Here is a 14,408-nt window from a genome sequence, read left to right on the forward strand (position 1 = left end):
CCTCCCCTTAGCGTGACTAGAGGGAAAGGCGGTGCCAGGGGAAAGAGGAGGGGACGACCCACATCACGTGCTACCGGGCGGCCAATCTTCTGCCCGGCTCGGCTTCAACCCGCACCTAAAGGTGGCGTTGGAGGGGGGGGTAAAGCTCCGCCCGGAACTTAAGCGCAGAAAGACGCCGGTTTCGCCTCTGTGGGCGTTTTCCGGGTGGGTGCGCATGCGCGCGAGGGTGGCCGGTATCAGCTGATCCGGGTGCCGCCGGAGGAGGGAGAAGGGACTTGGGGTGCGCCGGCCGCAGGTGAGGCGTTTCGTCCCGTCCCCTCTCGTCTCCCTCAGTCCTGCTCCGCTCCTTCCCCTCTCCTCCCGAGGCACAGCTCCCGGGAGCTGCTTTTCCTTCTCCACCCGGTGGGTCGCGATCGTGTCCGTGTGTACCCCCTTCCCCCCCCCCCGCCCCGGGCCGTTACCCGCCCGCCAGAGGCGGCGGTCTCCTCACGGAGCCGCTCTCTGAGGGAGCGCGCGCAGCCCCCAACGGCCGTTCCCGCCTTATGGAGCCCCTCCGGCTTTTGAGTCGGGGGGGGGCGATACCGGAGCCGGGTGTCGGGCCCAACCTGCCGCCTTTTCGGTTCCGACCGAAGCGAGTCAAGCGCAGCGCTGCGGGCGTTGTCCGTAGGGAGCCGTTTCCTCACGGGAGAGCCCGCTGGGAGGGAAAAGGTCTGGAAAGCAAAGCAGCCCCCCACCCCGAGTAGGGTTTTCCCGATTAAGAAACGTGCTGAAAGGTGCCCAGTAAGGCATCCAACCGGGGGGGTGGGGGGTGTAAGCCAGAATCCCTTATCAAGAGAAGTGGTGACAGTGGCCGGGTTTCTCTGCCGGGTCACCCCACCATCTTGGGTGGGTGGAACTGAAGCTTTCTGTGCTTTGACTGTAGCCCTGCAGTGAGCAAGCAGCAAGTCTGTGGAACAGGAATGCTGCTACTGGGTTCTGACCGCAACTCTTCCTTACTAAAAGGGCTCACCGGTTGTTTTGCAGCTGAAAATACTGATGGTATATCAAATGTGTTTCCTATTCCTGTAGCCAGTGACAAAATCCTGATTTAGATGAGGCGTTCTGAACGTCGCACTTAGAATTCACTTAAAGGCAAGAAAGGAACTTTACGTGACTGGGCTCCGGACAATATTGTACACGTTACAGGTAGCTGTGACATCGGAGTATATGACACGTATGTGTCAAGATCTATCCATTCAACACAGTTGCCTAAAGTGATTTCTTCCTAAGATTTTACTAGCTTCCCTCAGAGAATTTGTACTCCAGCCAGGAATAAAAGCAATTTGGTGATAGTTTTATTCCTTGTAATGCAATACTTCAGCAGAGTACACTGGCTACTTGATCTAGCATGGTATTTCAAATGCTAATACCACTTGATGAAGTGGAGAGGGGGTGGAAAAGGAGGAAAACCTGCTGACAGCCTGCTAAAGGTGGTTTATTAGCCCACCTGTAGCATTTCTGGGAGAACGTGCTAAGTGTAGGTTGGCATTTGCAAGTGCAAGTGGAAGTTTGAATAACAGAGGCAGATCCTCAGTATATTGTAAGTTGCTGTATTTGTGCTGACTTTGGCACTCTGCAGGTCTGCAGCAGCTGAATGTTTGGCTTCTCTGTACGGTACTTTCAAGGGCCTTTTTCAATGAGCAGCAAGCATAAATATTCAGTAGTATCTATGTTTTATTATTTTCTGCTTAAGAATGTGTGAAGTGAGATCAGTGTCTATGGGTCCTTGAATTACCAAAAATATTGCAGATTATTTTTGCTGTCCTTGTCAGTTTTTTATGTCAAGTCTTCTTGAAAGCAGTTTTACTCTCTTATCTGGGGAAAAAAATAGTATTAATTCTATAACCAGGGGACAAAGCGTGGCATTCAAAAATGATAAACCACCATGGGCATCAACTTGAGAGGATGGGGAAGGAGAAATTAAGACAATGCTGGAAACTTACTGCTGGCATCAGCTGACTGTTCAAATGGAGCTTGAAGTCTTGTGTTGCAATAGTAACACAAGATCTCTGTTTCCTGTAAATGCAGCCTTTCCATTTTCCAAATCAAGAACTATTTTCTACAGATAGTGCTAATATTAAAGTTCAACCATGAATGATTAGCATTACTTAATTGCTATACAACGTGGCTTAAACTTAGCTTTTATCTGGATCTAAGTATATATTAGCTGTTGTATACCTCATTAATCCTGACTTACAAAGTCTGCAGGCTTCAGTGTGCTTCTGTTTTCTAAATTTTTCCCCCGAGTATGAGTTTGTCCGTTTGTCTTCTAGACACATGTGGGTACTGGTATTATACATTGTCATCCAAAGCCACTACAGACCAGCAGATTACTAGGTGATTGCCCTGGAGATATGTTTAGAGGCACTACACTTCACCTCTTGTGTTTTGATACCATAATACTGTCTTTCTGAGTTCCTGAGCCCTGAAAATTCCTACCAACATTTTTCCCTTATGCTTTTAAGTTGCTTGTTTGTGAGCTAGGGCTGTGTTCCTAATTTCTGCTTTAAAAAGAGTAAAAGGTTTACAGGAAAACCTAGTTGATGTCTTTGGTTACTTTGGTGTTGACCATAAAATGTTGCATGCTATTGCTGGCCAAGTAATAGTCCCTCTTTTTCTTTCTCTCTCCAGTTTAAAACAAACAAACAAAAAACCCCCCAAAACAAACCAAAAAGCTACACACAACAACCCAATGCTACATTGCCTAGAGCTGAAACTGATTTTATTTCCTCAGTGCTTGTATCATTGGTTACAAAGAAAAGTGGGGGATTTTAGACTTGGAAATATTGAGGTATTGTTGAACAATAGTATCCACATGATTTTTTTAGACGGGAACTGTACCAAGGAAAACAGACGATGTAGTCAACTGGAATATCATGCTCGTTTGGTCTTACTCATCATCTTAAAACGTGACTTCTTTAGCCTTCCAGCTGGGCAGAGAGAAATGGGGGCCTGCTCCAGCAGAGGAAGTGGAATGAATCTAAACTTTTCAACCTTTTGTTCCTGTACAGATTAAGCCGATAATCACCTAAAGGTCCAACATGCAAAGCTGGCTTAGACTGGATCTTCTGGTTGTCGTTGTTGTACCTTCTTTTATGTTCTGAAAAGGTTTTTTTTTGTTGTTCTTTTTGTGTTTGCTCCCTCCTCCCCTTTGAAAGCGGGCGGCTAAGCTTATATTAAATTCTTGGGTTTGGTCATATCTCATGGCAGTAAGTTCTACAATCAGATAAATATTTTTGGTTTGGTTACTTTTTTTCATCTATGCATTTATTTCTCCTGTTTTTTGTCAAATTCTCAAGTTAAATGCCCCCACTTTTTAGAAGGATTGACCATTTGCTGCTAGCTTTTTAGACTTGCATATATTATACAGCTGCTGTAACAAACTTTGCCTTATAAGGTCTGTCTTTACTGAAATGATACGCTTACTCTGAAAACCAGTGCGATGTATATGGATAAATCCTGAAAGTCCTAGTCTAACAGACTTTATGACTATCACTTAACCAAATGGCAGATGAAGATCAGTTTTAGCTGCTGAACTTATTTTCTTGGTTCGTCAGCTTGATTACTCCTCTGAGCTTGTGTAACAGTAAATTTCAGTGTCACTGCTCACTCTTGTCAGAAATAGTTTGTCTGACAATGATCTAATATGTGCATGGTGCCTGTTGACAGTTCTTTAATTTTGTCATAGTTTACAGCATTTGGGAGAGTCCGTTGTGGGAGTTTTAAAATGTTCAAATCAGAAGTAATCAGAAAGTACTAAAACTAGTATGGGAAGCTGCCATCATGGCCATGTTTTTATAGTGCTGGGCTTTCTGCGTTAGCTGTCTGACATCTGTTTAATCCTGAGAAGAAAAATTTTGAAGACCATTGCTACCCCAGTTAAGCGAGACTCATACTGCTGAACAGTTAAATGAACTAAAATGTCTGCCGAAAATAGACCCATTGCAGATGCAAACGCTTAAGAGAGAAGCGGTGTTCCTAGAGGGTATCTCTGTAATGAGGAAGTCTTCTCTTTGTCCTCCTTAATCCGTTGAAGAGCGCTCATATTGTAAAGATTCTCATGTCCAAGTTAAAATGTTGGTGTGCTGGTAAGTTTCAGCTGACCAACTAACTCTTTCTGCCAGATGGCAGAAAAGGCGCTAGAACAGGTTGCCCGAAGAGGTTGTGGATGCCTCATCCCTGGAAGCATTCAAGGCCAGGTCGGATGGGGCTTTGAGCAGGCAGGTCTGGTGGAAGGTGTTCCTGCCCATGGCAGGGGAGTTGGAACTAGATGATCTTTAAGGTCCTTTCCAACCCAAACCATTCTATGATTCTATGGCACCCCAAGAAAAATGCCGAAATTTGCAGAGTTGAAGATGCAGTGTTCTCCATGCTCTGTCCCATCTTTAGGATGCTATAAACTATGCTCCCTTACTGGAGTGGTTTACTGTTGTTTAAGACTATGTAAAAGATAGGTGGTCTGAATGTCTAAGCTGTTGGTCTGCGTTCTGTGCCCTAAGCATGGAGAGCAGTCCTGTTGTTGTTGGGATGGTCGGGTGTGATGAGGGATAGAAAGGTTATGGGAAAAAGGTATTAGCTTTATAGAGAGAATGCGGTGCCTTTATTAGAATAGTTTATTACAGCTGGACAAAAACTTTCAGGTATGCAAGTTTCCTTTAGCAGCCTGAAGAATGACTTGCGTATGCTAGGAAAGAAACTGCATCTTCCAAGAAGTTCAGTTAGCGGGACAAACGTTTGGTCCTTCTCATTAGTACGCTGTATCATTATTTTGTTTCTCACAATGAAAGTAATACTTTAAAAAGCAGCTCTCAGAAAAAAACCTGAAATGGTATTTCTGGCTAAATGCAGGTAACATTGGTAAGGACTTCTAAAAAGGCAATTCTATTATGTGAATTTCCTCTAGATCCTTGAAATCTTGAGGGCTTTGTTATCATGAGATAAATTTGCATCACCTGGTAGATATTCAGACAACCACCACAATATGTAGTTTAAACAATGTTAAAATTTAATATGTTGGAGGGGCTCTGGGTATTCTAAAGAAGCTGTAAATATTTCAGGTAATTGAACATAAAATCTCCAAGTGTGGCTTAACTTGCTTTAAAATGTAAAGATGAAGTTTTCCATTATAGGAAAAGTCAACCTGAACTTAATTTCCTTTTACTGAAATCCAATGCCTATATGTGTGTTGTGATTCCAACCAGGTGTTTCATTATACCAAAGTGCTGTAAAAGAGTACTTCTATCTGCTAGGGGCATTAGATCTTTCTCAAAGACTTTCATGCAGACTTACCCCTGGTTCAGCTCTTCAAATCAGCTGTCAAATACCTCACATAATAAACTGAAGATTCCATAATATCCCAACTTTCAAGACTGCTCTGAAAAGTTAAGTGTAATGATGAAATGCTTATTCCAAACTTGTGCTCAGTATTTTAGCTATTACCTTTAGGGACAAGGGATTAGGCAGTGGTGAGGCTAGTAGAGGAGCTGATGTGTTTTAATGAGCCCAAATTACTAATACTTTTCTGCATGTAAAACTGAGCTTGGCTTACAAATCTAGCAATAGTTGTTTTATGAAATTGCACACCTTTTGTCTGTTGAGGTAAGAGTCTTCAACTATTCAGAAGTGACGACTGAACTGTAGTAAAGTTTGCTGCTATAATTGCTTACAGCTTTGCATTCGTCTCATTTTGATGTTTGTCATCTTGAAGGTTAGGGCAACAAGAAGTATTTCAAGTAACGATGCCAAATACACCTGAAAGTAGAGTGACTTTTATGTAATAAAAGCAAGGGTGGATTTTAGCTTTGCGGTACTGTTGGTGAGGTTAATGAAAATGTTGCTCATCCAGAGGAAATGGCTGAGCATTGTACGAAGCAGATGGCTGCAGAACTTTTCAGCCCTAGCAGCTAGACGACAGGATCAGGATAAGAAAGGAAGGCTGCTGTGGGACACAGAAATGAATGTTGTATTAATATACTGTGTTATGGCTTGGATCTCGGTTGCATTAGATCATTCTTTTGTGTGAAAGTCTATCAAGCCAAAGAAGGGGCAGGATGTGTAGTGGGCTGAAAGGATTGTCAGATTTTTTGCAGCAGGAAACTTGTGAAGCAGTGTAGCAAGTAAGAAATAAGGGGAGGCTCATCCATGTCCACCTCTAGAGCTCCTCTGGAGAAGCCTTCTGGGCCAAGAGGAAAGAATTGGTGTAAAAAAACCCTATTATGGAAAACTCTGTAGCATGTACCAGTCAGCTGATGAAGATTTTTTTTTCACATGAACAATGTGGTTTTCTCTAGTGACAGGAGTATTTTAATTGATAAAACTAGGATCCTTATCAGTTTTAGATATAGTGTGACAACTGTGTTTGAAGTCAGAAGGCCGGTTATCTACTAAGCTGATCAAATATTCAGTGGGTCAAAGCAGTTATGCAATGAATGCCTTGCCAGCCTTTCTACCTAGTTTTAGCACTGCTGCTAACTTCTCAGTCATGTTCAGACACAACTTTTTTCTGGTCCTGTTCTGGGCTAACTGAAGGAATCTCCCAAGCTTCAGAATAAAAGCTTGGGTGCTTGAATAATATTTTGTGGTGGTGGTACTTCTTGCATGAACAGACTTCATACCCCATCTTTGTGGTAGGGGAGAGTCTCTTATGCTGTATATATGTATTAAATATAAATATGTTTAGCTTGTGTGCAAGGCATGATGTGTGCTTGAAGTATCAGGCTTGTATGTATTGGCATACCCATAGGTAAGTCCTCCATCTGTTTTGAGGAAGAAGGCAGTAGGAGCTTGTGATGGGCTTCATTAATTGCCATGTTGCACAGTCTCACTTTGTAGCTCTTGTGTGCTGTGCTAACAGGGGCAGCATAATTCTATTTCCTATCTTTTCTCTTGAATATACCTGGATTTCCCTGTACATGTGCTGAGTAGCAAGCCTCACGTGAGAGGAAGGGGCTTTATAGTACCCGAGAGACAAGTTGTGTGAAGGATGCACTGTCTTGGATGGTTGCAGATGGATCCACAGGATGTAGCTGAGCATCACTTAAGCAGATCGCAGGCCTATCAAGAGCAGAGGTGGACTCAAAGTGCCCTGTGGCAACTGGAGTTGAATGAATAATTAAACGGAAGAATGTCCCTGTTTATCAAAACAATGATACTTCTAGCTCAGAGCTTATGGCAAGAAAGTTGGTACAGTTAGCTGCTTGATGTCTGTGTGAGAAGAAGACTTAAACCATATCATTGTATTGAGCACAGGAGGCGGTTCCTGCTTGGTTTCCTCAGTGTGCAGATCATACGAAGTTGGAAGGTGTTTGATATAACAGAGGGCTGTGCTGCTGTGCAGAGGGATCTCAACAGACTGGAAAAATAGGCTGACGGGAATCTCATGAAGTTCAACAAAGGGAAATGCCAAGTCCTGCACCTGGGGAGGAATAACCACGTACCCTGCTGCAGGCTGGGGACTGACTGACTGTAAAGTGGCTTTGCTGAAAAGGACTAGAGGTCCTGGTGGACACCAAGTTGAACATGAGCTGACAACGTGTCCTTGTGGCAAAGGCAGCCAGTACTATCCTGGCCTGCATTAGGAAGAATGCTGCCAGCAGGTTCGGGGAGGTGTTTTTTTCCCCTCAGTTAAGCTGTGGGGAAACCACATCTGGAGTGCCATGTCTGGTTGTGGGTTCCCCAGTAGAAGGAAGACATGACTTAATGGAGTGGATCCAGAAAAGGGCTACAAAGACTGTTAAGGGTTTGGAGATATGAGGAGAGGATGAGAGAGCTGGGATTACGTAGCCTCAGGAAGAGAGGGCTCCGAGAATCTTATTGTAAAGTATATAAATACCTAATGAGAGGGAGCAAAGAGGATGGAGCCAGACTCTTCTCAGTGGTATCTGCTGAAGTAACAAGAAACAATGGGCACAAACTGAAATACAGGGAATTCCCTTTAAACATAAGAAAACACTTTTTACTGTAAGGGTGTCTGAACACTGGCACAGGTTGCCCAGAGAGCTGGGGAGTCTTCCTCCTTGGAGGTAGTCAAAACCCAGCTGGACATGGTTCTGAGCAGCCTGCTCTAGCTTGCTTTGAGCAGGGCATTGGAACTCAGCGATCTCCAGAGGTGCCTTCCAACCTCAGCAGTTCTGTTTGGTGACTGGGAAATCTGCCCTGCTGTGTTATAGTAAAATTATAACTCTGCATAGTATGAAGGAGCGGATTTCCTGAGAATACTATTTGGCTTCCCTTCCAAGTGACCTGTGTTAGAGTTCTGGGCGTGCTGTTTCTTCTGGGACAATATCCTGAATTCCAGATGCAAAAATGCTGCCGAACTTCTGCATTTGTCTAGTAACTTAGGCGCTGTATTTTTTTTTAATACTTCCTCTTAAAAATATCATCTGTTGGAAGGGGAAGTGTAAACTGACCAAGTTACAGGAAATCTATGGCAGTGATTATCCGTTATTTACGAGGGCCTTGCAACTCATCCTCATACAACTGGACGCTGGGATTTATGCACTGTACCAAGGTCTGCTCAGGTGAATGTAGTAAATGTTGGCAGTCTTGATTCTAAAGCATGACTTAAATGTGACCCTAAGCTGATTGCCCAGTGTGGGTTGTGATCTTTACTATCCTGTAGCCTCTAGGTTTTTACTAAGAAGAGGAGGAGGGATTTTCTTTGGAAAAGGTTGGCTACATTTTAGTGTATATGCCTGTTTCCTGGATATCAAATGTAAGGGCTTATATTCTGACTCCATTTTTCTACCCTAGGAAGTCAAAACATGCGAGTCTGTTTCAGATATAGTAAAATCTATGAACTTAGTTCAAAGCTACTCCAGCAGAATGAATCCTATTACTGGTGACTTATGTAATGCTGCTGCTTCTGAATTGCTGGTCTTGTGCTACTTACTTACTACAACTTTGGTTAGCATATTTAAGCTTTTGTGCCAATTTGATGTGTTGCTAATCCTAGAACTTGCAAAGATAGTCTTGAGAAGGCTGCAGGGAACTCTTCAACTCGTGCAGCTTTTTGGGGGAGAGACTGCATAGCTGCTTGTCTTCTGTACAACATACAGGATAACGTCAGTGCCTGTCGGTCTTCAACAACAGATTCTAGCAGCTGTCATTCAAGGTGGCACATCAGTCTGCTTCGCCAAGGTGTTGGATGTTGTGCAGTTGCATCAATGCCTCTGCTAACTAGGGGAAGGGGTTCTTGTTTCAGCAGAAGTAAGCCCCGCAAGACTCTCTAGTGTGACAAGAATCAATACCTGTTCTACATACTCAAGCAATTAGTATTACGGTGTCTTCAATGCCTCCCTGTGCAGTCTGTTGTTAAATGGTTGTTCTGTTAAGCTCTTCCAGAACAGAGCACGCACTGACGTGGATAGATTACACTGGAGGACTGGTAGGTAAACGGATTCCAGCAGAAAGCATGTATCTCCCTTTCAAGGATTTTTATGTGGTAGTATGTACCACTTGGGACATTGGGATTATTGGTTTCGTAGGAGGCCCTTAATGTGAACGCTGAATGCTGCTTTTAATTTCTTCTGCTCAGTCCTGTGTGGTAAGGAGGGCATAGATGAGAGTTCAGCTGGGCTCTAGGTAGCTTGATTTGCTATTGCGGCATTCCTCGGTGCTAGTGGGAGAGACAGACTGATGACTCATCAAGTCAGGTGGTTATGCCTCTGCTGTGTGTCAGAAATTTCTTTCCCCTCTGCAGCAGGCTTTCTCATCCCTCTGTGTAGGGGCACTAGAAGGACAATTATTTTGTAAGTGGTGGTGCTTAACTGCTGAATTCTGGCTTTGCTTCACTGGGCCTGTGGATTTTTGTTACTCCCTGTTTCTGCAAAATAAGGTAAGAATCTGTGTTTATATGATAAAATAGTCACGGATTTTCTTCCTTGCTGCAAGAAGGCTCCTTCTAAAAAATCTCATTCGAGTCTTAATTTTGAAGATACCTTTGTGGTAAGGCAGTTTTTCGTGTAAATTCTGGGTCTGATCAAATGTTTGAAGGAAAACCAAGGAACTGTAATAGGAAACAGGTTTCTCCAGCATTGAGAGCAGGACAGTTACATTTTTGGGGTTACTGTGTAGCCAAATTGCTGTGCTGGGGAGAAACCAAGATAGAAAACTGAGGTCATTGGCGCTTTCCTGTTTAGTTATGACTATAAAATTACTTTAATAAATCACCTTTCAGTCAGAGATGGTTCTGCAGCAAGTAATATTTTGATTTCTGGCACTGTTAGGCAGAATATGACCATGTTAGAGCTTAAAAGCATGTTTAAAATCAATTGGTGAACTGTTTAAAGACGAGGAGGATTCCTGTATGTAAGTTGTAAAGGATACAAGATGCATCTTTGCTCATAAGGGAATTAAAATTAAGCTAATATCCTGTGTAGGTGTGCTAATGGACTTTTGTAGGAGTGGATTGCATATGGTGCCTAATATCCTGTGTTGGCAAGAGGCCTCTGGAAGGCTGTAGGAGCTCAGTAGGTTTCTAAAATGGCTAGCTACCATGGCTTCTGGGGTAAGTACGTGCTGCCTGTACACACAGGATGTTATGTTTAGCAAATCCTGATGTGTTTTAGGGAATTTAATTTTATCTAACAATGAAAATATTTAACAGTGTAGGTACGTAAGGCAACATTTCTGTCCTCAAGGACTTTTCCATATAAAAGGAAAATCTGTAGTGCCAATACACAAGCACAAGACAACTATGCAGAGATAAATAACAGCATTTTTTTTCTAAATTTGTATTCCATGTTAAAAGACGTGTAGCCCCTTAAAAAAGAGGTCAGCTTGGCTGGGTGAGCACTGGCTTTTTAGACTGTATGTACTTTGGAGGTATATAGGAGGTGGATAAAAGAAAGGTGAGGGAGAATTCACCATGTTTTTTACACTTGGAGTAGTTAATAGGTATGTATTTAAAAGCAGGTGGTGCAGATGCTAAAGATCAGGACAAAGACAGGGTTTATTGGTGTGTCACTAGGTGGTCTAGCAGAGGAATCCCCTTCTCTTTTAGTTGGCTTGCCCAGTAATTTGGGAAGGTGGCTGTAGGAAGAGAGAGGGAGCAGAGCAGCCACAGGAACAGGGGAGGCAGGTGCTGGGTGTCAGGATGTTGCCATTTTAACTGCAGAATGACTGTTCTGAGGTTCTTATTTGCCTCTCTAAAAGATAAACAGTTGCTTCAGGTGGCTGTCAGCTGACCTGCAGGTTTTGGATATGAAGAAAAGTGAATCGAAATTGCAACTGGCCAGTGTTCTTCCTGCTTTTCCTTGCCTTTGTAAATTGAGTCTTTCGTATGGGACCCTGTGCTGTCTAATTGCCAAACAGCGCTACTAATTCAGTTATGAGAATTTGGTTTAACTCTCTATTGTGCTTCTACAGAAGATTTTGGTAGTAGACTCTAGAGATTGTTCTATATGGTATGTTGAAGTAAATGTTCTGGGTGGATTTAGAAGACCGACTGCTTTTTTCAGTATGAACAGTAATTGTGCTTGGGTTTTGCAATGTTTTAATTGTTAAAACCAAAAAGGATGAGGTAGTTATGTTAGTCTGATCAGAACCAGCTCTTAGCAGCTGCTCAGGAACTGCAGATTGCTTTGCGAGGACCTCCCCTCTGCCATTTGTCAGAGGAGACTTTTGAGAAATAAGCAGTGACATTAAAATTGTCTTCTGGGCCTAAACAACGCACAGCTTAAATGAAAAACTATCATTATGGAGAGCAGAGGGATCTAACAGATACCTGACTTAGCCTTTGAGCTCGAGAGCAGTTAGCAGTTCCGTTCCAGGCTGGTGATGACTGAGTCACAAGCAACTGTTGGGGTGGCGGTTGTGAAATGAATCAATGGTAGCCATGTTACACAATCCATGCCAGCAAGACATGGAGCCCAGAAGAAGCTATTCCTTCAGGATGAATAGGAGTTTGGAATCATTGGAGATCTTTTTCTTATAGAGCAGAGCCACTGATTTAAAACATTTAGATTGGTAAAGAGGCTGAGGGGCAGAGGACTTGTAGTATAGTATTAAAAAGCTGGAAAACAAATCATAAGATTTTAAGAATAGCAGATGTCAGCTACCTACTGCTCCTGAAGAACAGGCAGCAGAGCATCCTTTAATGATGGTGGAAGGGATAGCAATGTAGTTGTCTTCCTCATTGTACACGGGGCAGATTTTCAAGCCTGAGTGTGCTTCTGTATTTGCAGCCTTGCAGAGGATGCTGGGTTAGGTTAAGCTTCTTGCAAAGACTGAGTGTCAAATGGTGCCTCACAGTTCATGTCACCAAACTACGGGCTTTTGCTGGATAGGCCCTGTTGATACACAGAGAGCATTGTATGGGGCTGCCATACAGCACGTTTCAGCAGTGCAGTATTGTAAATGTGTCAATACAGTAGAAATGGGTAGAGAGTTGCCTTATGGTTCTCTAATGCTAATCAGTTTCCAAGGTAACGTAAAGCGTGGTAAGGGCTGACAAAGCAAAACCATTAAATGTTCTTATCGGCACCCGAAGCAGGACAGCCCAACTATCGATTACAGGACAAACATGGATGGAGGTCTGTTTCTAAAACAGCTTCTCCTGTGCCGGTTTAGATTGTCCAAACAGTAGCTGGCAAGAGATGTCAGTCTGTTTAACTGCTGCAAGTTGGGGGTTTTGGCCATTATTCAGCACAATTCTTCTGTAATGCTCCATGTGTTTCACTGAGAGCAAAGGCTGTGTAATACCTAGCTGTGAGGCATATAGAAAGGACTCGTGTGTTTGTGTGCTGGTGTTTGTGAAAATGTGTTTCCTCCTCTGAACACTCTGATGCAGCAGCCTAAGACAGCAAAAACAGAATTTTCACAATTAGTATTTGTAGTATTGCTATTTAGAGACTGGTGGCAGTAAAGCAGCCCCAGAACATTCTCTTGCTCACTCACAATCATGGAGAACTCCATATTTTGAAGGAGGGTAGATGAGATGTGGAAGACAGAAGAGATTCTCCATTGTTTAAATATCCTGTTACTGGGCTTGAAAACAGTCCAGCGGTGTTATGGCATTTTTGGAGTGTAACTGTTTCACTCAGTGTTTTGTGGAGCGTATTAGGGAGTGATGTTCCACCCCGGTGTTTCTGCAATGGGGGATGTTAGTCCTTTTGTTTGTTTAAATGAGTTACTTTTTAACTTTTTATAGCTTTCAAATCAGTGTTGTTAAGGTGCTTCAGGCTATATGAGTTCAGAATTCTTCAGTTCAGGATTCTTTCTAACTGGAAACATGAGAGCAGAGGGGAAGAAGAGGAGGAACTTATTGCATATATGTATTCTTCAGGACTGACTCTTTTTTTCCCCTCTGTACAGTTGAGCAGGCAAAATGGACTTCTCCAAGCTACCCAAAATCCGTGATGAGGACAGAGAGGCTTTTGTTGGCTATGTCCATGGAGTCTCGGGACCTGGTAGGTATTATTTTGTAAAGGAAATCATAAGTTCTGTTTCATCTAGTGTCTTGTTAATCTTGTTCATTTGGAAGTGAACTTGGAAGTGGAGAAGTATAGTAGCTCTGGGTGGGGCTTTTTCTCTTTCTTTTTTTTTGGGGGGGGGGCTTTGTAAGAAGGATTAATGACTTATAGTCTGATAAAATATCAAGAAATATACTAACAAGGTGTTACTACTAATTAATCTTGCTTAAAGATGTAATGAGCAGAAGCAGGCTGAATAATAATAAAAACAAAAGGCAGTAAGCTTTCTGGATGAGATAAAGCCACTTAGTCAGAAATCTGCAGGCCCAGTGTATTAAGCTTCTCTAAAAGGGTGTGAGATGCATAGTCCATTCTCACTGAAATGCAATTTGACCCTGTGCTCTTCAGAATACTCAGTCCCCTGCCAGTGTCAAGCCGTTCTGTGTTACTGCACCATGGGCTGGAGGAGCTTGGCAAGGAGCTGCAAGGGTCAGGGAAGGTGGCAGAGCATAGTGGTATTGCAGCTGGGAAAAAGAGGACTCTCCCTCCTTCTTTATCAGCTTAAATAGTTTCTTTAGGTTCTGATGGTAACAGCTTTTGAATACGTGCAGACTCTACTTGCTTTTCTGCGTCCTCCTGCATTCTCTTCAAGAGGTGAAGGAAAGGATGGGAATGTGAGAACAGAAAAATGGCATGTAATTTTGTTAATGCAGCTTATTTGATGAATAAGAAACTCCCTTGGCTCGTGTCTACCTGAATAAATACCTGTCTTTAACTGACAATTCCTTAACTGCAGAAGTGATACTTAAAAACAATTTTAAACTGATACAGCTTTCTTTCCTAAGAAGTGGAAAATGTATTTGTTTGTAAATACGTGAACCCTGTGTGCAAGATTAATATTATAATATAAAAGACATAATAAATTTTGTCCTCAAGCAGCTAGGCCTCACGTATGAC

General features: G+C 42.9%; 1 protein-coding gene across 2 annotated transcripts in view; it reads left to right on the forward strand.

Moving 5' to 3' along the window:
- Positions 1 to 220: 220 nt before the first annotated feature.
- Positions 221 to 14,408, forward strand: part of ATP6V1A (ATPase, H+ transporting, lysosomal 70kDa, V1 subunit A) — a 33,509-nt gene continuing 19,321 nt past the window's right edge. Inside the window, exons 1-2 of one of the 2 annotated variants that reach the window (XM_010567498.1) lie at positions 221 to 295; positions 13,354 to 13,448. In XM_010567498.1, coding sequence (XP_010565800.1) covers positions 13,367 to 13,448 — 82 coding nt within the window. In that variant the 5' untranslated portion in view covers positions 221 to 295; positions 13,354 to 13,366. Of the gene's footprint in view, positions 296 to 9,487; positions 9,875 to 13,353; positions 13,449 to 14,408 lie in introns of those variants that run through there. The other variant, XM_010567500.1, reaches the window with a different exon arrangement.

This window comes from Haliaeetus leucocephalus, unplaced genomic scaffold (genome assembly GCF_000737465.1).
Source record: "Haliaeetus leucocephalus isolate CR32 unplaced genomic scaffold, Haliaeetus_leucocephalus-4.0 Scaffold228, whole genome shotgun sequence".
Lineage (NCBI taxonomy): Eukaryota > Metazoa > Chordata > Aves > Accipitriformes > Accipitridae > Haliaeetus > Haliaeetus leucocephalus.